The 26,068-nt window shown below is 40.8% G+C and overlaps 1 protein-coding gene across 17 annotated transcripts in view; it reads right to left on the reverse strand.

Moving 5' to 3' along the window:
- EPB41L3 (erythrocyte membrane protein band 4.1 like 3) overlaps positions 1 to 26,068 on the reverse strand; it is a 272,467-nt gene that overhangs the window by 13,326 nt on the left and 233,073 nt on the right. For 8 of the 17 annotated variants that reach the window (XM_066353286.1, XM_066353284.1, XM_066353283.1 and 5 more), the window contains 7 exons: positions 24,631 to 24,783; positions 20,676 to 20,773; positions 19,814 to 19,989; positions 15,807 to 16,027; positions 6,698 to 6,751; positions 3,711 to 3,746; positions 2,830 to 3,021 (listed from right to left, as the gene is read on the reverse strand). In XM_066353286.1, coding sequence (XP_066209383.1) covers positions 2,830 to 3,021; positions 3,711 to 3,746; positions 6,698 to 6,751; positions 15,807 to 16,027; positions 19,814 to 19,989; positions 20,676 to 20,773; positions 24,631 to 24,783 — 930 coding nt within the window. The remainder of the gene's footprint in view (positions 1 to 2,829; positions 3,022 to 3,710; positions 3,747 to 6,697; positions 6,752 to 15,806; positions 16,028 to 19,813; positions 19,990 to 20,675; positions 20,774 to 24,630; positions 24,784 to 26,068) is intronic. The other 9 variants (XM_066353294.1, XM_066353290.1, XM_066353280.1 and 6 more) reach the window with 4 other exon arrangements.

Raw genomic sequence — 26,068 nt, forward strand, 5'->3', positions numbered from 1 at the left:
TGAGGTCGCCGGCTTGAGCGCGGGCTAATCTGGTTTGAGCAAGGCCCACCAGCTTGAACCCAAAGGTTGCTGGCTTAAGTAAGAGGTCATTTGGTCTGCTGTAGCCCCCCGGTCAAGGCACATATGAGAAAGCAATCAATGAACAACTAAGGTGCTGCAACAAAGAATTGATCTTCTCATCTCTCTCCCTTCTGGTCAGTCTTTCCCTATCTGTCCCTCTCTCTGTCTTACTCTCTGTCTGTCACAAAAAACAAAACAAAACAAACAAACTAAAAACGAGGTAAGTAATATCCTAAGTAATAGGATGATATCAAATAAGTAACTTATTTAGAAAAATATCTTCTTTCTAAAATGAAAATCCTTTGGTTATGTGTTTATAAATCAAAATGCTTTCTACATACCTAGCTGGCAGGATAAAATCATCTTTTGAGCTATTCAAAAAACAAATAACAAAAGCCATGTCTTAACATAGAAAATGGCAAAATTTAGAACATACAGACTTTTTGAGTTGTTCTTAGGGTTATCTTCAGGGTCCTCAAATAGATTATAATCTTGGATGTCAGCAAGAGTCCTGGACAAGGGTCAGAAGGGAGCCACCAGGCCACTCTGCCCAGCCCAAAGGCCCAGGGAAGTTTGCAGAGCTCTGACCTGCCCCTAAAGGGCCGCTCTTCCTCTGGGACTTGAAGCTACTTAGGGCTGTTCTTTCGGAGTGCCTTGGAGAACCGGGGTCAATCGGCCATGTTTGTAAGAGTTCAAGTCTTTCTATGGTTTCCTCTTTTTGCGGCGGTGGTAAAGCACTAGGGTATAGCCTCTGCTTAACAACTTAGAGGAGACACGTGGAGCAGTCGCTAAGTCAGCCCTTGGTCCTCTCCAGTCTACAAAACCAAAGGCTCTTCCCTTCTGCAGAGGGCAATTCCATTCTTTAATCATTAAAAAGAGAAACCCTTTCTTGGGCTCACTGTAGTTTCTCTGTACAGACACAGAAAAGACAGTAGCATCCTGGGAGAATTCACTACGCCCAAAGTATCACTTTTTCAAGTTATTAATGTTCTTTGGGTTCATCAGTGTCACTCTCTAAGAATCAGAGCGTTTAATAAGTGGAAAAAAAAATCTTTTTACTAGTCTAATGGGTTAGCCTTTTAAAATCCCAGTTATTAGCAACAACCGTTAACTTCTCTCAGTGTCCACCTAAACTTCATTCAAAGCGACTACCGCCTACCATGTCTCATGCTAACAGCCTGAGGTGAGGCATGGCTCCTTTGGCTTGTTTCAGTTTTAGTGGCGATTTATTTATTTTTTTTGTTTTTGTAACTTAATTCAGTGTTTGCCATTCTCATAGCCGAAATCATCTTCCTTATTTCCAACAGAGATAGTAACATATGGTAAGTCAAACCTGACCAACGGCAATGAAATTTTATGCTATTATAGCTAACAAGCCTTGGTAGTCTTCCTAAATACAGGGGCTACAACATTTAAATCAACTAGAATGTGAAAATTTTCTTTTGAAACTCAATCTGAATGAAATTGGTGTTTTATGGTAAAGGAATACTCTGGTAACAGTATGTTCCATTCACTCTGTATTAAAGGACCCTTGTCAAAGTAACACAAATAGATATATACCTTGTCACTTTTAGCCAGGATTGGAATAGCCATGAAGATAGTGACTGTGGTCACTTTTGAAAAAACAGCCCTCAAAGAAAGTTTTAAAAATGACCAAAATGAGTGTTAATTACATTCTTCTTTTCACTGCAAGGGCCTAAGCATCGCAAGTAGACTCCTGTTTAAAGAATTTTTCTCCCAGAAAGGTCTAAGCTTCAATTTTCTTCTGCTAGGTTTGTTTCCTGACCAAGTATCTCACAACAATGGGAACTTGATAAGAAATTAATTGATATACTACTAGAAAGATGTAGTTTTGAAAAACTACTTCTTTTGAAAGACAGATAAAGCAAGATGTCTTCCAAGTTGGCAGTCAGATTATAGCACCACTGCTGTTTGGGAGACCCACACAACGGAAGTTATAACCCCAGCTGAATTCTCCCTATACTCTGGCTGTGATTTACAGAGAGCTTTCTGTTATGGAAGAGCCTTGCTTAAAAAGGTCTTCTTGTCTTAGTTCCCTATTAAAAATCAAGTAAAAACTGGTTATAAATCAGTTAAAATACCAGTTATATATATATACATATAAAATCCGTTATAAATAAAAATCAAATAAAATACTTTACCAGCAAAAGACTGCTGTAGTATTCCCAGAATAAAGTATGCCCTGAAATTCTATCAACTTCAGGTCACCATTTAATCAAACATTAGACAACCTCCACAGGCCTCATTTTGCAACAAAATAGGAAGCATTCATGAGTTTTTACAGTATCTCTTAATGCAACAAAAGAAGCTTATTCAGAAAAAGGGTCAATTCATTAAAATAGTACCTCAGATAATCTGGAGATGTTTTCTCTCAACATATGTACCCTGATTTATCAATGTCACTGCATTAAATTTAATAATAATAAAAAAAGATAGTACCTCAGTGTTTTTCAGCTGTGAAATCTAGGTTTAACAGTTAGACTAAACCAATGTGCACTACAATTCCCCGTGGCTCCTTGTTCATGCTAAGTACCATCTGATGTGACTAAACTCACTCTTCAGCCACCTAAGCATTTTACTTTTTAGCTTTTCTTTAGAGCACTGAGTACATCAGCTCAGGTTATACATGGACAAGTGGTGATACTCTCTAGTCAGAAGCTTGCCAAATCCTTTCCCCCAAGTGCGTACCCTATAGAGAAGTGACCTAATGAGCAGAAGACAATTGCAACCAACAGCCTCAATACCGACCTCTTCAAGTACAAGTGGTTCGATCATGGGCGCATCCTCCTGCCTGGCCGCTAGTCGCACTGGGGAGGTAGAAAGCCTCTTTTCCCATTCATTCACAATGGCAGTGTCTGTGGAAGTTTCTAGAAAGGTTCTTTTCAGCTCACTAATATTGGTTTGATGTTTCATCAGGTCATCTTGTGTTTTATCTAGCTCCTATATTCAGAACATAAAGAAACCAACAGTCAACATTTCTTTTCCTTTTTGCACTCTCTTTTTAAAAGTAACATCAATCTCATTAGTAGTCAAAACAAAAGTTTTGATCATGGCTCATGACACAAACGGTCCAGTGTAAAGGTAATATTTCCAAGGAAAAGAGAGGGGGGGGGGAAATCTAGTTCACGCAAGCGTAAAAATCAAGAGTTTTAAAAGGTAAACTATACAGCGTGTAATTCACATGTAACTAGAGAGAATTAAAATGAATATACATACAGGAAAAGAGAGGGAGGAACTCAGAGAAAGGTGAGAAGTCATCCCCACTTATTCACAGGTGAGAACACACAGTTCATGCATCATGGTAGGAGCCCACAGGTATATACCATGAAAAGAAATCAACACATAAGAACATGCACTGGTATACACTAATACCAACCTCTAACATAAGATTACTATGTTTGACATACACATTTTCACCCTTTATTCGCTTAATCAGACTATTCTGAAAAAAGTGGAGAAGAAAGGGAAAGGTAAGGGACATGGTAGTCATGGGGACAAATGTCATCCTTCACACTGCACCAACAACATGGTAACCGGCTATGGAGCATGCTGGAAGATTTGAACATCACAGACGAACAATGGCTTATCACACACTGGGGTTTGCTACTGGTTTATTTTAAAACTTCTACCTGTGCCTTGAGCTCTGCATCTTCTTCCTGGTCCGACTGCCAGCATCAAGAAAGAGTGGGAAATAAAGTCTTACCATGCAAGTGACTCTGAGACTTAAGACCTACGGTCTCTATAAGCTTGCTGAAAGGAGGCATCAGTTTGCTCTTGCTTAGGAATGCTATTTTTTTCTTATAAGCAAACCACAACATGCTTGCACACAAATTATGAAGCTTAATAAGAAGATGGGAAGCCCTGGCCAGGTGGTTTAGTTAGAGCATGGTCTCGATATGCCAAGGTCTCAGGGAAAATCCCTGGTCAGGGCACATACAAGAATCAACCAATGAATGCATAAATAAGTGGAACAATGATGTTTCTCTCCCTCTCTTTCCCTTCCTTTTCCTCCGATAAATCAATAAAAAAAATAAAAAGAGAAGAGAGGAGTAAAAGGTTCCTTGCTTGGTGGGTCTTTGCCCTTTAACCCGGGAGACTTCCCAGTGTGCAGAGTACACACACGTGCTTGGGATGTATCAGCAAGTGTTTGGCAGGGGGTCCTTCATAAATGTTGGAAATGGTTCAGGAAATGTGGAGAGCCCCATTAAAATTAAAATTCATAAGAATGGCTATGATTTCCCAAGAATGAGAGCTCCTTTGTAGTATATGAATCCTCAGAATAATCCTATGGGATTAGCTATTATTATTCCCAATTTGTAGGCCAGAGAACTAAGGCTCAAAATATTTAACACAGAGGTTCTCATATTTAAAAATTTCTTGGCACCTCTAATTTCTTGAAACCATATGCTCAAATACCAATTTGGAAGGGCAGATGAAAGATATGGGATAAGAAAATTTTTATGAAAATCAACTACCATCAACATTACCTTTAAAATGTAGACAACACTATTTTTTGAGTTCAAAAAAATTTACCAGCCCTGGCTGGTTTGCTCAGCGGTAGAGCGTCGGCCTAGCGTACGGAGGACCCGGGTTCGATTTCCAGCCAGGGCACACAGGAGAAGCGCCCATTTGCTTCTCCACCCCTCCGCCGCGCTTTCCTCTCTGTCTCTCTCTTCCCCTCCCGCAGCCAAGGCTCCATTGGAGCAAAGATGGCCCGGGCGCTGGGGATGGCTCTGTGGCCTCTGCCTCAGGCGCTAGAGTGGCTCTGGTCGCAACATGGCGACGCCCAGGATGGGCAGAGCATCGCCCCTGGTGGGCGTGCCGGGTGGATCCCGGTCGGGTGCATGCGGGAGTCTGTCTGACTGTCTCTCCCTGTTTCCAGCTTCAGAAAAATGCAAAAAAAAAAAAAAAAATTTACCTACATGTAACTTTGTTATTCCTCACCCTCTCTCCCCTCTCTTCCAATTTGAGGACATGTCTAATCCTTGGACAGCTATCTGAGTAACAAAAACTAGGTAACTAGGCCAAGCCACATATGCACCAGGGCCTGGGCTTCTGGCCCTGTGCTACCAAGACGGCCCAGAATAAAATTACAGGCGAGAAGAGGGCAATGTCTGAGAGGGCTGTGAGCAAACCAGTCTACCTGGGTCTCAGTTTCCTTATCTGCCAAAGGGGACAAGACTATCTACCCAGAATGTCCCACCCTGTCCTACTATTTATTAGTTGGTCCCCGAAAGAAAAGGAAAAGTATTTAAAACCTGTTGGAGAGGGCACAGTTAGCTCTAACACAGTGCTGGCGACTTGCTAATTCTAACATGTATGATGAGCTCCTAGCCCTTCACTCACTTTTAAGTCTCACAGTTTCCCTGTGTTACATGTATTTGTTTTCAAGTTTCAGATGTTATACAACAAAATCTTAAACTACAATATAAACTTAAAGTATTATTATTTTTCATTTGTAGCATTTAGGATTACAATGAAATTTATTAAATGTATCAACATGTAGCTATATGTAACTAATAATTCTTACAAAACCAAAATGTACTTTGTTAAATTTTGTCACAGAAAATTAACTTTTAATAAATTTACACATGATTGCTTAAAATAAAAAAAATAGTTTTACAATATTTTAATTTTAAAAAAATTATGATTTCCGAGCTTTGAATTGAACCCTGGCATTTCCAAAGGAAGATACTTAATAAAACTCCATTTTGAAATGTCTTTTTGAAGATATTTACAATATTTTTTGTTCTTCCTAAATACCCAACTAGGTATTTAATATTGAATGATATTAAAAAAAAATCTAAAGTAAAAATTATCTCCGAGTAAAAAATAAATTCTGCTAGCACTTTAGGAAATGAACATCTTGACTTCCGTTCCTATAGATAGATATTGGTTTTACAGAAATTTTAATTAGTTACACCGGTAACTAATTACACCAGAGAAGATTTGAAAAACAACATAAGCAACACACTTACAAACACCCATACTTAATGTATACTAAAGACTTAGTAATGGACACAGTAGTATAATATCTCTCCTATCACTATCTCATATAATCATATTTTCTCAATGAAGTACTAAGTCAGTTGTTAATTTTCTCTTCCTTAGACAATTCATTAATTTTGAGTGACCTGTGCTATGGCCAGTCAATAAAAATGAGTTAAAATAAGTATTATTATTTTAACAAGTATTATTTAACCATTTAGGATTTAAATATATATATTTAAGCTAATTAAATTAATTATGACAACCCTGTCCAGTCATCATGGTTATAATACAAAAACAGCCTCTCATTTGGGAGAAGGGAACACATTAAAAATCAGTATTATCAGTTTAGCCAAATGGCTCTCAAAATGTGATCCTACAAGAGTCAACATAGTCTGGGAACTCGTTAGAAATGCAAATTCTCCCTTCCCACCACAGGCCTTCTTCTGAATGAGAAACATGAAGGGACCCTCCAGAGGACTGTGACCCAGGCCAGAGTTTGAGAACCACCAGTCTAGGCAACAGAATACACTTAACTCCTACTGTTCAAGTTAGAATTCGCCCCCACTCTGAAAGCTCAGGTGCAAAGCTCCTACACGCAGAGTCACCACCCAGTCCTCACACCAACCTCGGTGGCAGTGGTCTCCCCGTCGGCGGCGGTGTCCGTGCGCTCGCTGTCCGTCTGTTGATCACAGAAGTGATCGGGTTCCAGAAGGCAGGCAGGAATAGAAAACAAACCCATCTGGTTAAACTGGGTAGGGCACAGGCCGAACAGTTCATTCTCTGTCTCTTGTGACCTGAATCATACTACCTTCCCACAAGAGTGCAGGGTCAAGCAAAAGCGAGAGAAAGGCCAGAGCTAGGTGTCACTAGCAGAGCCACTCAGAGGAAGCCCAGGGCTCACAGCCTGCGGGGACGCAGGGCCTGCATCAGCCAGGCACACCTGTCTGCTTTCGTGTCTTGGGAAAACCAATTTGTCATTATTTCCCCCCCCACTTTTAATGAAAACCCAAGAAAGGTCTCCTCAAAATGTTTAATGGAAATAAATTTGATGTTTATATATAATGTTTTTTTTTTTTCCTTTAGAAATATTTCATACATTTGAAAGGTAAACGAAAATGTCAATTTAAATAAAAAGCTACTATAACAGTCGCTGGACTTTCAGCCCCTCATTTATACCACTTTGATAATTCACATCCATTTACGAGAACCAGGCTGTCTGCATTACCCATTCAGTATAAAAAGCACATGCCGGTGACCCATAGGCATGTGTTTTATATATGAAAAAAATGTACTCAATTTTCAAGTAGCACTGTTATAACTAGATATTTTTTAAGACTATCTGATGTGTTTATTTTGCCCCACCCTCCAATATAAAGAGATGTATCAAAGCATGTACTGAAACATCTTATTCCAAAAAAACCTCCATTCAAATGAAGCAAATAATAATTAAAAAAAAAAAAAAAGACATATCTACTTGGAAACAAATAAAACAAAGCACAGCATTTGTCAGAACCTAGGCTTCTCAGGGGAGAATCACAATAGTAATTTCAGGACTGGGGTTTCATATGTTTCAGAGGTTTAGGATTTAAGACAAAAACTATTTTCTTTGGAGGGGAGTAGAGCCACAGCCACTGGACCGGGGACACCTACGTGCCCTCATATTAACCAACTTTCCTTCTACAAACATCAACCGAGCATTATTTAAAATCCTCTTAATCAGAGATGGGTGTTTAGATTTTGAAAACAAAAATCAAAACTGGGTGCTCGCTCTAAGGTTGTGAATCTGGCTCTGGAGATAAACTCTCCCTCGCAGGAATACTGCATGTCAGGAAGGGACAGGCGGGACAGAGCTGTTGACGCTCACATCCATCTGGCTCGGTTGATTTCTTGGCACTATCTCTCAAACTTTCATTTTATGATTCCAAAAAGCAAAGAAGTTGGGAATTTGTGCAATGGTCCATGTAAGGTCACCATTCTGGACACTTGATACCATGTCTAAGTGGAAAATAATTTTCAGTAGGTTAGTAAAGAAAGCGTGTTGATAACATTTTCGTGACCTGACTGCCTTAGCAACACCTGAGGGGATGGGTATTAATTTTCCTGGGTGATCATTGCTATATGGCATTATCGTGACTTCACCCACTGACAGTCTAGGGAAAGGCCAGGCTGACTTAGGAAGACAGGTTATTGTTCAAGAACACAGAATAATTCAAAATCTGAAACTTTCAAGAACAAGTAAGAATGACTTGTGTTTAGTAAGATAACTTATATTACAGGTTTCAAAAGTTCTTGAAAGTATTTCTCCTCCTACATAGATTTTAAATTGATATCAGAAACTTTCTAGGCATCTTGGTTTTAGATTAGTCGTGGTGAAGGGTGAGGGACGTAATGTCAGTCTGACATGAGTTCAAATCCTTGTTATTCAAGTATGTGACACATTGGGCATGTTTCTTATTTTAATCCCAATTTTCTTCCAGTAAAATGGGTAAAATAACTCTAACCATATCAAGTAATGGATACTAAATGCTGTATGTGATGTCTGACATAGAACTAAAAATACCTATAATAATTATATGTTGATATTAATATAATATTACATATTTATTACTATTTTTTCCTAGTTATACACAAAGAAATAATAGACTAGGCTATTCTAAACCCCTTTAAAGTCCTACTTAACACCTAGTCAGCCACTCAAAAAATAAGAGTGCCTAGTCAATAAATAATAACTGAAGTTATAAAGACTGAATAAAACAGCTGTTATAGCAACTGTTCTTTATATACTATCACTAACAAAACTGAAAAATGTATAGCATGTCATGAACTATCATATAAAACTGTATTTACACAATTTAAAATGTTGAAATCTAGCGATCTTTTTTTCTTCCAGATTTGATTTTATCTTTCTGTGTCAAAAAATTGCTTGAAAACTTACATGTAATTACATTCTATGGTATGGTGAGCTAAATTTATCTTATGCTTCTTGATAGATAATTTGATATACTTTCCCTTCTTATTTGACTATTCTGAAAAAAAAAAAAAATCAGCCAACAGCTTTCTGTTTGAAATGAGTAAGCCTTTCAACACTAGGTCTCGCTCTGGAGAAAGGCCGGGACTAATTAAGCCACCACAACAGGTGAAAAATGAAAGCAGTGATGATAAAATATTTAAAAAGAATTACGGCCATTAGTGATTTTGCAAAATGAAAGCCACAGAGTTGAACTGTATGTTACAAAGTCACCCAGTTTAGCTGCCAAAGTGCTTGAGGTCTGGAGAATGAAACAGGCCGTGTAAACAAGTGACTATTTTTTTTAAACTGAATGACCCACATACATATGAGCTCTCTGGCTCAGCTTAACTAGAGTGCACAGCTCTGAACACTTGGTATTAAGAAATGACATTGAAGGGATGGCCAAATATGAAGCCTTGTGTCAGAAGAGCTGCCATGGCTGACTGAGCCTGCAGAAGAGGGCTGAGGATACTTCAGCAGGCAGAGCTGGTTCGTGGTCTGAGGTTTGCACAATAACACGGACAGTCACGTACTGAGAAGCTCCAGTCCTGCGGTCGCTAGCTTGTAATGAGCACTGCTGTGATTTGTTTTGCCGACGTAATGCAGACATGCCCAAGTTTAACATTAATTTTCATGCACTGATTACGACAAGATGTATACCCTGGATTAGGCACAAGATCTGTGTGGTTTGTTACACGCAAGTTCAGTTATTTAGAGTTCAGAGAGCCTAGAATGGTCATCTTTTTGTTTCATGTTAGCCTGATGACTAACTCCATTGCAAAGGGAAAATAGATGTGCAAGTTGAGAACAAACTATAGTCTTTGGAGATAAAGTTGTGTTCTTAATGGGTGTATTTTCTTGCCCTACGTTATTTGATAATACTGCCATTGTGAGAAAGAATGCTATTAAAAACTAAGATTTAAACTAGTTTTCTCTTAAAATATTTTCTATGTGTGAAAATAGTTAAATATCCATTTGGAGCTTTGTCACATATGACTCAAGATCCTTGAAGAGGGCTCCTAGGCAGTATCAAATTGAAAAGCTTGAACTTTTATTTCAAACATCTGTGAAATATTCCCACTTTTTTTCCTTCTGCTGTAAAGAAATGGTCATAATACTACTAAATATAGACACACACCCTGGCAATACTGTATATTCACAGGTGCAGCTCACATGATTTCTAGCTGAGCAAACACTGAAAAGACTTTCTTTTCATAGTGTTGCTTTGACTTTGTAAAAAAAAAAAACCTGAATGCTAGAAGTACTGGGCTTGTCTCCTGCCACAAAACCCTTCTTCTGTGGGAACAGAAGAACTAGAGGGGCCTGGGGAGGTGTGGGCAGGAGGGCAGGTGACAGCCAGGTGCCTCTGCTGGCAGCTTCTGTTTCTTCCCTGAGCTCTATATGAAGCCTGTGGAAAGGGAAACCGCTGGGCTGTTCATACAGCTATAAAGTGGTGGGAAAGGAGAGCAATTAAGAGGAAAAACTGCTGGCGAAAGCATCAGTTCACCAACGGCTCGGAGCAGGCACAGAAGACAGACAGGCGGCCTGGCTTCAGGGATGGAGGCCGATGGCTCGAGTCCTTTTCCCACTAAACACCTGCCTGGCTGGAAAGCCTTAGAGGCCCACCCAACTTCCCTGACCTTGGCAGATTGCCCAAACGTGTGGGGCTTTTGGCTCACGCTGGACTTGAAAGAATCCATCTGATCTGGCTCACCCTTGTGAATAACAGTGACAGTCCAAGGATGGCAAAGGAAGACAGCAGTGGGGACATTTCAGAATCTCTTAGGAAGGAGGGGCATTTAAAGTTTTGTAAAGCTACCCAGATAATAATAATAATAATAATAATAATAATAATAATAATACGTCCTATAGGGTGGCGGTCTCTCCCACCTCACCCTGAGTAGCATTTATTTAGATCAGCGATTTTTAACTAGAGTGTCCCAAGAATTTTTAAAACAGGCATTATCTCAATGTTTAGTCAGGGGCACTGACCTTTTTTCCCCTTAGATTGTCAAATAATAAAAAAAACAACAACAGCCAACATAACAATAGCTGTTTGGTGTGAATGAATCAAAATTACACTTTTTTTTGGTCAGATCAGCAAAAAATAATTTTTTTGGTGTGCCACAGAATTTTAGTGGTTAGTTTATGTGTGGCATGTGATGAAAGAGGTTGAAAATCACTAATCTAGACAGACCATTTTACCACTATGCATCATGACAGCAGGATATAGTAAGTCCTCACTTAACACTGCCTCCATAAGGTCTGCAACTTTTAGTACAATTATGTATAACAAAACCAATTTTCCCATAGGCTAACTGATGTAAACAAGAGTTAAATTCCTATGGCATCTCTTCAGTGTTATAAAGAAAAGATGTTGAATGAAACACTATTTGAGAACGGACTTGTATACATTTTAGTAATACTCCATGAATCTAGTTCAAAGTTATGTCATCTATCTTGGGTGTAATTTACTTGATTAAATCGTAACTGATCAAAACCTTTAACTTAACCCTGATTTTTATGCCTGAATAAGCTGATGGGCTATTCAGAATTGACTTCTGGCTGAGTCCTTCACCGCCGTGTCATCCGTGGGTAGCAGAATGCTTCCAGGCTGGGCTCGGACTGCTACATCCACATGGTGTTGTGCCTAACCCTGGGCCCGGGTTGTTCCCCCCCCCCCCCAACAGACAGACACCTCTTTACAGATCGGCACAGACAATAAATGAGGCTCTGAAAGTAGGACCACTATCGCAGCAGCCGTCTAACACTGTCTCGGACCAAAGCCCCGACCACGACAGGGAAGTGTGTTCTATGCCGAGGTACACACCTCTTCCTCTGAACTGTCACTCGGGTCATTGTCTAGTGAGGCACTCAAGGAGGCCGCCTTGGGCTCCAGGTAGCAGAGGCACATAGCCAGAGGGAAGGAGAGAGTGAGGGCATATGGCACTGAGAAGGAGGCAGAGAGCAGAAAGAAAAAAATGAAGAGGAAACAGGGCACGAGGGAGGGGGAGCGGATCGGGAGGTAATGCTGCAAGCTCTGGGGCAGGAGGTTGGTCTCGGACAGGTTGGGGAAAGAGAGGTACCCATCGTCATCTAGAAGAGAAGGAAATGACTCGGGGAGCTGCAAGGAGAAGGAGAACAGGGTCGCCCCTCTGCCCGCTTGCTGTTTGTAGCTAAAAGCCACATCTTGGTCCCCTAGGCACGGCTTCCCTTTGCCGTCAGAGCCCGTGGCGGGCTCTCCGTGTGAGGGCACGGTGTCTGCAGACGGCTCAGAACCAGGAGGTAGCTGGTCATTCTCCTTACACCTCCTCCGGAGCTCTGTGGGCGGTGCAGGGGGGCAGCGGGCTGATGGGGGGGACTGGGGACATGAGTCAGTGCCAAGCCCAGATGACTGATGGGAGAGAGACAGAGAGAGACAGAAAGCAGCAAACAGAGGTGCAAAGGGACAAAAAGAAAACTGCAATTAGTTAATTTCCTTACGGGTATCATTATAAAATTGTAAAACAAGAATTTAAGCACTAGCATTGTTTATGAATGTTCAAGTACTCAGGTTGCTTGCCAACACTGTCACAAACGGCCACCGTTCTCCCATCGGACTGTCTAATCAAGGGTGGGCTCTTTAAAAAAGTCAGGATAAAGATATCTGTGGGCAATCTCAAAGTCTACATGTTTCACATAATCAAAAAATTTTGTATAGAAAGCTTTAGGGTTATGAGAGCAAATATAACTCTAATAACTTAAAATCAAGACTTTCAATAATCTTTCCTGATCTTCAGCTAACAGAGCAGTTACTATGGTTCAGTTGGATTAAAAACAAAAATGAATCCAAATTTTGATATGTAAAAAGAAATCTTAGCATTACCTCTTCTTGGTTAATCAATTATATGCAAAACAGATAGATTTCCAAATAAAGAAGTTTCTGGCCCCCGCTCCTATGTGACAAGCAGTTCCAATTAGTAAATTTAATAATTAGCATTTTAGGAAGTCTGATTCTCCACAAAGAACTAAGGTTCCTTTGAAAATTCTTATTTTGGCTCCTTTATCTATGATGTAAATAGAACTTAACTCCAGTAAGTGGTTTCAAGGAGCTAACAAGCGGCAAAAACATGTTTTCTGGTAATACGGTTTACAAGTGTTTCCTTTGTGTTATTTGTGGCCCATGAATAATAGAAAGATACAATTTCCCAGCCTCGTGGTGTTTCTCAGCAGATCAGTGTTATGTTTAACTTCCCTGGTCTGAGTTCTTAAGAGAGGGATGAAGGCAGCATCCCCACAAACACGCTTCCCAACGAGCCAGGCCTCCGCGTGCCAGCAGGGCAACTCTGAGCCAGCGGTCTGGCAGGCTCAAGGGCCGAGGCCAGTTTCCTCTGCAGGTGGCACAGGAAGGAAAGCAAGCGAGGCCCAAAAGGACAGGGCACAGCACTGAAGCCGCCACAGCCTGCGAGGTCAAGCCAAGGTCACACGGAGCCCGAAGACAATAAGACTTCTGCTGTTCTCTGTGACTCTGTGTGTGTGTGTGTGTGTGTGTGTGTGTGTATACACACTCGTGTTTTGCCTAGCGACCTGAGCGCATGGAAACCACCTGACGTGCTTTGTGACGGTTATCTAATCTTGACATGGTAACTAGAGAGACAAAGGGTAAGATGAGGCACAAATAAAATCCTGTCACGGCTATGTTAGAATTTTGAAAGTGTCTCCTTTTAGTATTAGACGAGTATGTCTTTTCCTAACACTCACATGTCATGTTAAAATACTGCGTGTTAAACAAGAGCCTGCAGAAACCTCATTCAACCGGGAATAACGTGGGAATTGTAAACTGACTACTGCATGCAGACAGCTGTTCCTGTAAGTAGCAAAAGGCTACCCCCTCGCCAGGGGAACGTGCTCCTCTGAGAGGAAAAAGGGACCTGTTGTTTAATAACTATCTTTGGTTAATACATTTTCATGTTCTTGATAAAATGAGCACCCTCTACGTTACTTTTAGAACATGGAGAAGGATAAAATTAAGGTGTAATCTTTCACGTTGCCTGTTAATGTGGTTTTTAAAGGACAGCTTGGCACTGTGGGGAATGAAGACAGCCATCCACCAGCGTGAGCCCTGGGTCTTGGCCACGGCCCTTCTGAAGCATCTCTGGGTCAGAGCGCTGGCTTCTTGGAGACTTAAACTATGAGAGTTCTAGTTTTCCCTGTCCTTTCTTTCCCCCTACGGCATAAATGGCACAAAGAGATGACCTCTTCGTGCTATATCTTATGTCAACAAATTTCTGATATTTAAAGTCAGATAAAGTAAGACTGCCTGGATATATTTTTGGAGCCAACTAAAAGTCATTCCTTTTATGTGCCACTTAATCACAGTCACACATCCGTGAGAATCATATGTTGGCATGGGTGGTTTCAAAAAATCATAACACAGTTGCTGTTGAGGTATATAACTTTGTTTTCACGTCCTATTTCAAACCTGCCTTGACTTAATGGGAAGAAAGACTATTAAACCAAAATTCAGAACAAAGTCCATTTTAACAGCACAAGTGATCCTACTCTTTTTGCTGTCATTTCCTATCCTGTTTTCGTTTTCCTGTTTGGCAAATAATTCTGTCCCGAATAAATGCTGGACTGGATCATTTGGAATATCCTAACACAACGACAATGCTACATTTGTTGGTCTATCTTTGTAGCTGTCACTGAATTCTTGTCAAGAGGAGTGTTTTTCTGCTGAGTCCCAGGTGGCAAGGCCCTGAGTACACATCTATGTCTGAAGAGCCCGTGTGTAAAAGGACATTTTTGAATCAACCTTATGTAGGTTTTAGCAGCCTGGTGGACGGCATTCTCGCCGTTCCCTCCCCCTCCGCGCTGAGCACACGGCAGGAGCTGCGCTTTCCCGTTACTGTGTATAAACCTCCCAGACCCAGTGCTCTCTGACGAGGGAGAGGCTCTGCTACCTGCAACCCTGGAACTCACTGGAAGCAGACTTGTCTACATGGCTTTTGACTTTCATTTTCCTAAAAAGTTGTTTTATAGTGCTGGATTGCCAAAAAATAAACATAATATTTAAAAATAAATTGGATTTTGGGTGAAACGAAGCTAAACAAAATTTATCTTGTTTTCCCCAAATATTACAGCATTTGTAACTTCATTTGGAGAAATTGCTGCCAAATTCATTTTCCGTCTTCCCTTGCAATCTTTTGCCTTAATATCACTTTCCAAAACATGCCCGCGGCCGACTCTGATGATTAGATTCTAATCATAAGACTAAGAGGAAACACTGTAAAAATACACAGGCTGTGCTCCCTCAATTACTCACAGTCAGAAGAAGGGCAATGTCATTATACTGGCTATCTAAAAAAAATATCCAGTTGTTGGGTAGGAGATTGGGGCCAGAAACAAAGAAAACAGCTTTAGTGATAGCTCTGACAGGTGAGTCCAACCAGAAAAGAGTAATACGCCATTAAACGTATTTTTTTTAAAAATACAGACAGGACAGCTGTTGAAAGTCTTACATAGCACATCAGTTATTAAAACAAAAATGCTCAAAAAATTGAAAAGGAATCTTTCAGAGGAAAAGTGTTGACACAGGAAACTGAAAAACTGACAAAATAAGAATGTAAATAATGCTGAAATAGGAACTAGCCTAAGTCTTAACACATTGCTGGTTTCTAGTCTCGGTATTATTTACAAATTCTCTCAAGTCTGCGCACGCGCGGGGGCGGCCTGGGAGATGTACCTTTCCCTCGTGCCGTACTGCGGCGACCGGCGTGGCTTCCTCCGCCTTTTTCCGTCTGTCCTCTTCCTCGTCACGCTCCTCCTCAGCCTTCTTCTCCGGAGTCACAGTGGTGATCAAGTTGGTCTGAGAGATGCCCTTTGTTGTGGCGTACTGGCCAGTACCAACCTCTGCAGCAGACACAGAATCCTTCATGTATATTTCATGGTTTTCATTCACTGATGCTAAAAGCAAATACAATTGAAGAAATAAAGTCTGAAATAGTTAAGGCAAAAGACAGATGAATACCATAACCGTCCCATTATGAAAAAAAAAACACACCCAATAAAATACTAGATTTGTCTCCAAAAGACAAGTCAGTGTTGCAGGTACCGTCTAAGCACTGGCATAGACTCTGCTTGCCACTTCATCTACACGAGTGTTTTACAATGATTTAAACGCTCCTCTCTTGAAGCCACCAGAATAGTGTCCAAACACTGTCAGGCTCTATGGTGAGGACATGTGTCAGGCTGGGCATGAGTCTAAGGATGGGAAACTGAACTGCCACCAAACCTGTCACCCCAGAGCAACTGGCTGGGTACCGGCACCAGACACTTAGTGGCGAGTTCTAAAACTAATAAAGTTTTCAGTAGGCAATTGATCTAGTACACTTGACTTTGAACATATCTTTGGAAGTGCCATTCGCCAAGGAGCACTGAAATTCAAAAAATATATAATATTAATACTGATTGAAAAGTCTCCTTTCAATATATAAGCTCACAAGGGTTAATAATGAAAATTACACATCTTGGAAGAAATTATAAAATTCAGATGGCAACTCCATTAACTGAAGAGCAAAAATGTTTTAATTTCTATTGTACTTTAAAAAGTACACATCGACTATGTGTATGCATACACATTGACCATGATATGCATACATTCATTCATCTCTAATATTTGGGGAAAACAAGACAAACATTGCTAATGAAACTCATGCAAACACAAAGCATGCAAACATAAGAGATATGAAATACAGCCTTCCATTCCAGCTAAAATGTCTTGGCGAAAGATGCTTACTTCCGTTAAAATTTTAAAAATTTGATACTCATTATTTTAGGTTTTAGGTTTCATAATATTTACTGAAACTTAAAAATGCTGCTTTTTCAAACACACAGTAGCAAATCACAGGCAAAATATAATCAGCTTTCCCATTTATATAAATGTAAAAAAAAAAAAAAACCTGAAATCCTTTTCATCATAAATCATTTCAGCAAAATACCTTCACCAAGATATTTTATATCTTGTTATACTGATGAAAAAGCTCACATGAGACAGTTTCCTAATGGGCAGTTAGGATCAGTCAGGCTGCTCTATAGGAGACGCAGCCTTGCAAAAAGCAGCTCATACTCCAACATGCAGCCACGGCCCCGGCTCAGCGCACAGAAAGCACGCTGGGATTGGCAGAACCCCCAAAGAGTGAGAGACGACACATACTAACATCACTTTTGGGCAGGGAAGAAGAGACAGCACGATATTAGTACATTTATTTCACAATTGTCTTCTGTCTTCTGTGCAATCATTATCACACGAAAGGTCTTGAGGAAAACAACATTCACAACACATGTTCCCTTGGGTCTACATCACTGAACAGAGTGGATGGTATTCAGGGGAAAGGTGTGACTCTACAAAAGCTCCCCCAACACTGGCTAGCAGAACACACACACGATTTACAGAGACTCTCCGAAAGAGAAAGAGGAGGGAGGGAGGGAGAAAGGGAGGGAGACAACGCCGAAGGAAAAGCTTCAGTGTTAACACGGGGCTGTCCGTATCTTAATCCAAATTAAAACAGTCCTCTCTCTGTCTCTCTCTTCCCCTCCCGCAGCCAAGGCTCCATTGGAGCGGGGATGGCCCGGGCGCTGGGGATGGCTCCTTGGTCTCTGCCCCAGGCGCTAGAGTGGCTCTGGTTGCGGCAGAGCGATGCCCCGGAGGGGCAGAGCGTCGCCCCCTGGTGGGCAGAGCGTCGCCCCCTGGTGGGCGTGCCGGGTGGATCCCGGTCGGGCGCATGCGGGAGTCTGTCTGACTGTCTCTCCCCGTTTCTAGCTTCAGAAAAAAAACAAAACAAAAAACAGTCCTAATAAACATTTTATTCCAAAAGTATGGCTCTAAACTAGATATTCTGAAACCGGGAAACTCCAAGAAGATTTCGAATGGTATAAATTCCTAGGCCACCTTACAAAAGCCTATGAGGATAATTATCAATATAATTACTGAGAATATTATAATTACACTTATAACAAGACTGCTTTGGCGTATGCCTCATTCAGTCTTCGCAACAACCCTGCCAGAGGTGGCGTTATTCCTATTTTACAGATGACTGAAGACCAGACAGGGAGATTAAGCTGAAATTATTCACCGGCTACTGCACAGGTAGAGGAACTGGACTTCAGCCTGGACTTTCCTACACCTGGCGAGTGTGCTTTCTCCTTCCTTAGTAACATCAGCATCATTGCACTAATAACACCATTTTCACTTCTTCTGTAAACTGTTTATAATGTCTCCATTAGGAAAATGCAGTCTTTTTAACCTGGGAATTCGGAGTCTGTCACCCTACCGACCCCACTGGGGTATCACGAATTATGGCGACCAGTGGTGGAGAAGTAGAGAGGAAGGTGGTACCAGGCACCTGTAGCATTTATTTTTATTTATGTTTTTGCTTATTATTAAAATTGTACACATATGGCCCTGGCCGGTTGGCTCAGCGGTAGAGCGTTGGCCTGGCGTGCGGGGGGACCCGGGTTCGATTCCCGGCCAGGGCACATAGGAGAAGCGCCCATTTGCTTCTCCACCCCCCTCCCCTCCTTCCTCTCTGTCTCTCTCTTCCCCTCCCGCAGCAGAGGCTCCATTGGAGCAAAGATGGCCCGGGCGCTGGGGATGGCTCCTTGGCCTCTGCCCCAGGCGCTAGAGTGGCTCTGGTCATGGCAGAGCGACGCCCCAGAGGGGCAGAGCATCGCCCCCTGGTGGGCAGAGCATCGCCCCTGGTGGGCGTGCCGGGTGGATCCCGGTCGGGCGCATGCGGGAGTCTGTCTGACTGTCTCTCCCCGTTTCCAGCTTCAAAGAAAAGAAGAAAAAAAAATTGTACACATATGCCAAAAACGTTGAACTGTTTAGGTGCACAGGATAGTTCTTCCATAAAACAACGAATCTCTAGGTGTTTTGATTAGAGGACACAGGCCTGGCCGCGGATCAGTTCCCGAGTTCCCTGTTACGTTAGCAGCCATGGTAATAGTAGAGAGTACTTCTGCATGTGGCTATAGATACAATACAAAACTGTCCCACAAAATAAAACCTGCTGGCACTCATGACGACGCCATCCCTTAAACATGTTGTTTAAGTGATTTTCTCCCTGTTAACTTGACGCATTTGCTTTAGTGGTAGAGAACACTCACTTGACAATGTTCTCCCAGTCCATCGGGCGCAGTAACTCATATTGACCAGGAGGATCTAACTTAAGAGTCCTTTGCTCTGGTATTTGAATGTCATCCTTTCTAGAAGTTATTATTCATCGACTGAGAAGAGTCGCAGTTCATTCATAAATATTTTTAGAAACACAGACAAATTTAACTTACAGTTTTCTTTCTCAAACAACTCGCCTGAGACAAACCTGACAATCACTTAATACCTGTTGGCAAGGGAACCAGATTACCTTATAAAGTATGTGACTACCAAATTAGCATGAGAGAATCTCCAAATTCAGGTTAGCAGCTTTAGAAAGCTATGCTCTTAATTCCCTAAGTACCATTATTTTACATAATTTTAGATCAATACACAGCAACAGACATTAGACTCACTAAGGCACTTCTTTTTGCGAGGATGGTGGGGGGAGGGGTTAAAACTTGCCATTCAGCCACAGACTAAGAAGTAAGTGGTTCCCATTTCATACTACCCAAGAGGGTGTTTACTGAAAGTTCATGATGGCTTCATCCTGCTGAGTAGCCACTAGAGAGTCTCAAGGGCCAGTAGGTGATGCCTACCTCCATCCAAGCTACGAGACATGGTATAACGTTTGCTGGATGAACGTTCAAAGTAAGGGGCTGGACGGTCTATCAGCGCGCTGGCTCTTCTTGTCTGGGCTTGCGTTCTGCCACTGTAACGAAACTTGGAGCCCAAGGTAAGGAATTTCTTTGGAGGCGCTTCTGGTAACAACAACCTAAAGATATTAAAGGAAAAAAAAAAACACCAGAAAGAATATTAAATGAAATACTAAGAATGCTAACTTTTTACTCTGTTCTGAAAGACAAAATGCTTTGTGTACTAAAGGATTAATACCCAACATGCAATTAAATAAATCTGACTTTATAAGAGAAAATAACTCACACAGTACATACTAACTAGGGACTCTATAGAGAGGTTATGAGCAAGATGGGGATGGAGTCAGACTAGTGAACTTTTAACAGCCCATGTAACTGGAGAGCCTATGAGCCTATAAACCCCAAGAACAACTAAGCAGGTGATGGTTAGGGGAGAACAGTGACAATTCGCTAATGTGTAGACAGAAATCTGATGGCCCTCGTGAGTTCAGCATCTAGAGAAATTATTAAAATAGTAAGAAATGGACTGGACACTGGAAGTGGGCAGCCTGTAAAAATAATGAAAAGACACTATAGATAATAAAGAAGAGATGGGACACATGAATATAGAACACATTAAGGAAAACCCTTCAAAGTTAGTCAGAAATTCTTTAAGATTTCTTATTAAGAAATCTGGTGACAACAAACTTGAGGGAACTGAAAGAATATGCTTCCACACTCTTCTTCTCAACAAACTTTTCCAGGATAAGTGACTCCAGTTGCCCTAATTTTTTCTTAGGAAAATAGCAGAATGGTCTCTACCTACCTGAAAAATGTATGGTGTTCAACACACACTTTCCATAAACGCTTGGCAGCTCGATGGTTTGGCAGTTTAAACCCAATGGTACTTTCAAACTGTTCAAACTAAATAAATAAAAAAAAACAATGAAGAGTAGAAATCATATTAAAATCATAAATAACAGAAAATAATTTAAGATATCATACCACCTATCAACTTTTTCTTTATCATTAAATCAATTGCTATATACAGAATTCATGCTATACACATTCATTCATTAAAAAGAAAAAAATCTCCTTACATCTATCTCTTTAAAATGCTGCAGGGTATCATCAAACACATTATGGATATAGTGAGTGTTCTGTGTACAAGGATGAATCTTATGAAAACTAAATATCAATACAATGAATATTTGGATCCTTTGAGAAAACAATTAGTTCTGACCTCCTTTTTAAGCCCAAATTTCATGGTTTCTCCATGACATCATGATTTCAAATGTAAGATACGGAAGTGAACAAAAGGTTTATAGTCGATAGCATTCTCAGAATGCCAGTTTCTCTTAAGATCTGGTCTGGAGTATGTATCCATCCCAGGTATCTGAAGACTCGGCATCAGGTACTGCTGATGGGATCTGTGCATTATGAAACAGACCATCATGCTAAACACTAACATCTCTCGATATTATGTATAAGCTCAGAGATCGAGTGAATGCATTTTCATATTTTTCAGCATGTACAGTTCAGATCATACTCTATCAGTCATTTATTTTTACAAGATGAAATATCTGATTTCCTGAGGAATCATTTTAATCTAATTGTAGATACTCATTTTTTTTTCCCCCCCTGAGGACAGTATGCATCAGACCAGCAGAGGGCAATCATCTTAAACAGTCCAGGGTTTCCAAAACAGCACAAAACCACCGACTACTAATACAATCAGAGCAAAAGTAATTTATGTGACAGAGAACCCAGGAGAAGGGTCTTCTGTATGGCACGTGAGACATATTTTTGCGTCACATCTATTGCTCTTATTTGGCAAGAGGGACTGGGTAGGGAGCGACTGGGACACACATCTCAGATTGCTCTAACTGCAGCTGCCTTTCCCAATTTCTTATTCATTCTGGATGCTCACGTGCAGTGGTGGTCATGCAAATCGCCGCTGTCCGACAGACCCAGTCAATGGACAAACCTGAGTACTGTGGGCCTTAACTAAACTACACCATCCCCCTCATCTAATATGTACACATTCTGCACAGGCCAGGATTTTTTTTTTTTTCAAAAAGAGTTAACCTGCTCCTTCAAGATGCTGGGAAGATTCTCTCAAGAATAGAGGTCCCTGTACTTCTTAAATGTTTATCTAGCTTTCTGTGGTTTGTATTTATTTCTGGCAATCTTTTCAGAGACTTCATGCCACCAATAATTTCTTCTCATTCATTCTTCTCAGCCTGTAAATGTGATTATAAAAAGAGGGACGGAAACTTTATCTGAGCCTGCTTCTGCTGAGCCAGACCCTTGTCACTCTTCACTGCTACACGTCACAAAGGAGAAGCTTTGGCTACTTCACTCCTTACCTCACTGTAGCCTGCCAGGTGCTCCCAACTCCTTCCTGAACTCTTAAATGTCACACCGGGATCTGACCGTCACTTCGGATGCCTGTTCCTTAGTTCTTATCTGCACCTTCTCTGTAATATTTGTCACTACTGGTTAACCATGTCCCCCGAATCTCATCTCCTTGTCATCTGTGACTGTTTTAGTCCCCTTTTTTGTTCTCTAGCTGTTATTCTTAATCTTCCCCCATTCTTCTCTGCCTACCACTCTGTCAAAAAGGGTCTTTAACTTAACAGTTTTTATTACAGGGTCTCTTTTTTTTCTCTTTACTTCTTTTGTTCTTTGGGTAATTCATTCAACGCCCAAGGCCTTGAATAAAATGTGTACAGTTGATGACTCTGTTGAAGTCCTGTATTTCTTACTATGCTGCAAGAATCACCCCCTGAAAATCTGTCCCAAAGAAATTTCAGTCTTTTTTCCCTGAAATTTGCCCCCTTCTCCTCTCTTATCTAATAATATCATCTCTACTGTCTTCTCTCGTGCAAACTAAAAACCTCTGAGTATCCCAGATCCCAGGCTCTCTCTCTCTCTCTCTCTCTTTTTTTTTTTTTTTTTTGGAAGAGGATGACTGGGATAGACAGACAGGAAGGGAGAGAGATGAGAAGCATCAACTCATAGTTGTGGAACTTTAGTTGTTCATTGACTGCTTTCTTATATGTGCTTTGACTGGGGGCAACAGCTGAGCCAGTGACCCCTTGCTCAAGCCAATAATCTTGGGCTCAAGCTAGCAACCTTTGAGCTCAAGCCAGCAACCACAGGGTCATGTCTATGATTCCACACTCAAGCTGGCGACCCCAGGCTCAAGCTAGTGAGCTCGTGCTCAAGCCAGATGAGCCTGCGCTTAAGCTGGCAACCTCAGGGTTTTGAACCTGGGTCCTCAGCATCCTAGGCTGATGCTCTATCTACTGCACCACCACCTGGTCAGGTCTGGACTCTCTTTTTTTATACTTCCCCATCCTGTCTCCAAAACCTACTGTTCTGCTTCTGAAATCTGTCTTAAATTTGCTCCTTACATTCTATTCTCAGAGCCTCTGCTCTAGTTGAGATTATCACACCACTTTACTAAGGAGCTTAATTTCATTAAGAAATCCATCACTCTAAAGTATTCATCTAGTTATGTCGCATTCTAATTTAAAACCTTCCGTGGCTCATTATCGTCTACTGATGTGTTTCTCCGATTTTCCTGCTGCCTTCTCACAACGATGCTCATTCCAGGTACAGGTCCATGATAATTTGTATCATGGTATATGTCTTAATATGTGGGTCTGTTTCTCTGTTCAACATACAGTCCCTTAAGGGCAGGGACAGGACATATTTCTCTCTCTATTTCCAATGTCCAACATGGTGGCTAGCAGTAAACAGAAGCTTACTTAACCCAAATGAATATATATCAGTATAAATTTAACATGCAATCTTTAGGAAATATTTTTTAAATTACTGCAATTTCAGATATTTTTATATGAAAAGCTTACAGGCCATTTCAGTTTTCACAGACAATTATGACTTTATATTTACACTAAACATATTGCTGCCTTATAGTCTGATGTTTTAATTGTACTTTAATTTCTACCAACGGGTAGGTAGATTTTGAAGACAGGATATAACTGTATATTATGTCAGAAAATGTTCAGAGACATAAATGAGCAGCAATCTTAGAGCTCTGCCTTCAGTATATTAATCATACTGATCAGAAATGAAGATATTTATTAATTATTTATTAAGCAGATAATAGATATTTACTATCTATATACAAACCACTAAGGAAGATATAAATATCAATCATAAATGCTGTTGCTCAAGGAATAAGAATTTGTTAACAATTCTGATCTTTCATTAGCCTCTCTGATTTAAAAGAGGTGGAAATATATTAGTCTATGGAATATGTATGTATATATCATTTATATCTGTGTCCCTTATTCTAATCTTTCTTGTACCTTGACATACATTATCTCTAAGCTATTCACTTTAGAACGCTATCAGATTTGGAGGACAGAGAGAGAGAGCATAAAGACCTAACAATAGAATAGGTAGGAAGAAATCTATCCTTTATTCACAAAGAGGTTTAATGACTAAGACTTGCTTTAATACCAGAGTTTGAAATATACAAAACTTTATTCATAAATTTGTATTTTACATTAAAAATTTAAAAACAACTCTTTCCATTAATGTATAGTGTGGGAAAAGCTGAAATAAAATAATAAAAAACATTTTATTTCTTCTTGTTTATTGGACAAACTTACAATAAATTCTCTTAGGCATTGAGACATAACTCACCATGTCCTGAGATGTTGAGAACTTGTGAGCAGATAATTTAAATTTTTGTTTGCTATCAGGTACCTTTTCCCCGGTGTACATGCAAATTTGGGTCTACCTACCTCGCCTGGGCGGATCTTAATGTAAAAGTTGTTCCGTTTGTATGAAATTTTTAGAACCTTAGGCCAGGCAAATCTATTTATCCTCAGTCGGTCACGGTATATCAACAGACCACTTGCACAAACTCCTAACATAATTTCTACTCCTTCAGAATCCTGGAAAATAGCAGCAAGAAACAAAGAATCAGTATCTCATTTATTTCCACTTAGAGCTGGGTATGATATTTAAGCCTCCATGACAGAATCTATAATTGACTACCTGTAGCTCTAATTTAAATAAGAAAAATACTGCAGCCATTTTTAAAAACATTATCCACTAAATAATAGCTTTTTAATGAAGATATTTATCACTACGGAGATTTGTTAGAGTAAAATCTGCTCACCCAGGCGTCTCAGACTTACAACGGAAACACTGTGTGCAGAGGGCCTGCCAGATGGAGGTGTGTAGCGGCAGCAACAGCAGCTGCAGTTCCGTCACTGAGTGCCACGCACTGCTCTAACCGCCTTACACATATTATTAACTCTTCTAATATTCACTAGCATGTTTTGAGATAGTTGCTATTACTATTCCCATTTTACAGATGAAGAAACTGAGTCACAGAGAGGTTGAATGTGGGTAGCCTGGTTCCAGAGGAGGCAGCACTCTTAATATGTATATGAAGAGAGGGGGACCCTGTCCTTTCTCTTTTTTTTTAATTTTTTTTATTTTTATTTTTCTGAAGCTGGAAACGGGGAGAGACAGTCAGACAGACTCCCGCATGTGCCCGACCGGGATCCACCCGGCACGCCCACCAGGGGCGACGCTCTGCCCACCAGGGGGCGATGCTCTGCCCCTCCGGGGCATCGCTCTGCCACGACCAGAGCCACTCTAGCGCCTGGGGCAGAGGTCAAGGAGCCATCCCCAGCGCCTGGGCCATCTTTGCTCCAATGGAGCCTTGGCTGCCGGAGGGGAAGAGAGAGACAGAGAGGAAGGAGGGGGGGTGGTGGAGAAGCAAATGGGCGCTTCTCCTATGTGCCCTGGCCGGGAATCGAACCCGGGTCTCCCGCACGCCAGGCCGACACTCTACCACTGAGCCAACCGGCCAGGGCCTGTCCTTTCTTATGAGTGTTTTAGAGTGTGCTCCCTTAAAAAGGGTCTCAATCTTTTTAATACACCATTACTGTCAGAGTAAAGTTTAAACATAAAATAGTTTTTTTTTCCCTTTTAAGTATGAACTGTACTTCCCCAACAGGTCCCCAATACATACACACTACACTGCCCAGTGGTAATCACACTTAGCAATGTGATTGACATATATAAATATAGATACATTTTGTATGGGTGTATAGTTTAGTCTTTTATAACAAAAGTGGAATCATGTTACATTTGCAATTTCCTTTGCTGTTTGCACATTTCACATTTAGGTCATTTCCTAGGGAGAGTGATGCTCAGAGTTCCCAG

Source organism: Saccopteryx leptura, chromosome 11, assembly GCF_036850995.1.
Source record: "Saccopteryx leptura isolate mSacLep1 chromosome 11, mSacLep1_pri_phased_curated, whole genome shotgun sequence".
Taxonomy (NCBI): domain Eukaryota; kingdom Metazoa; phylum Chordata; class Mammalia; order Chiroptera; family Emballonuridae; genus Saccopteryx; species Saccopteryx leptura.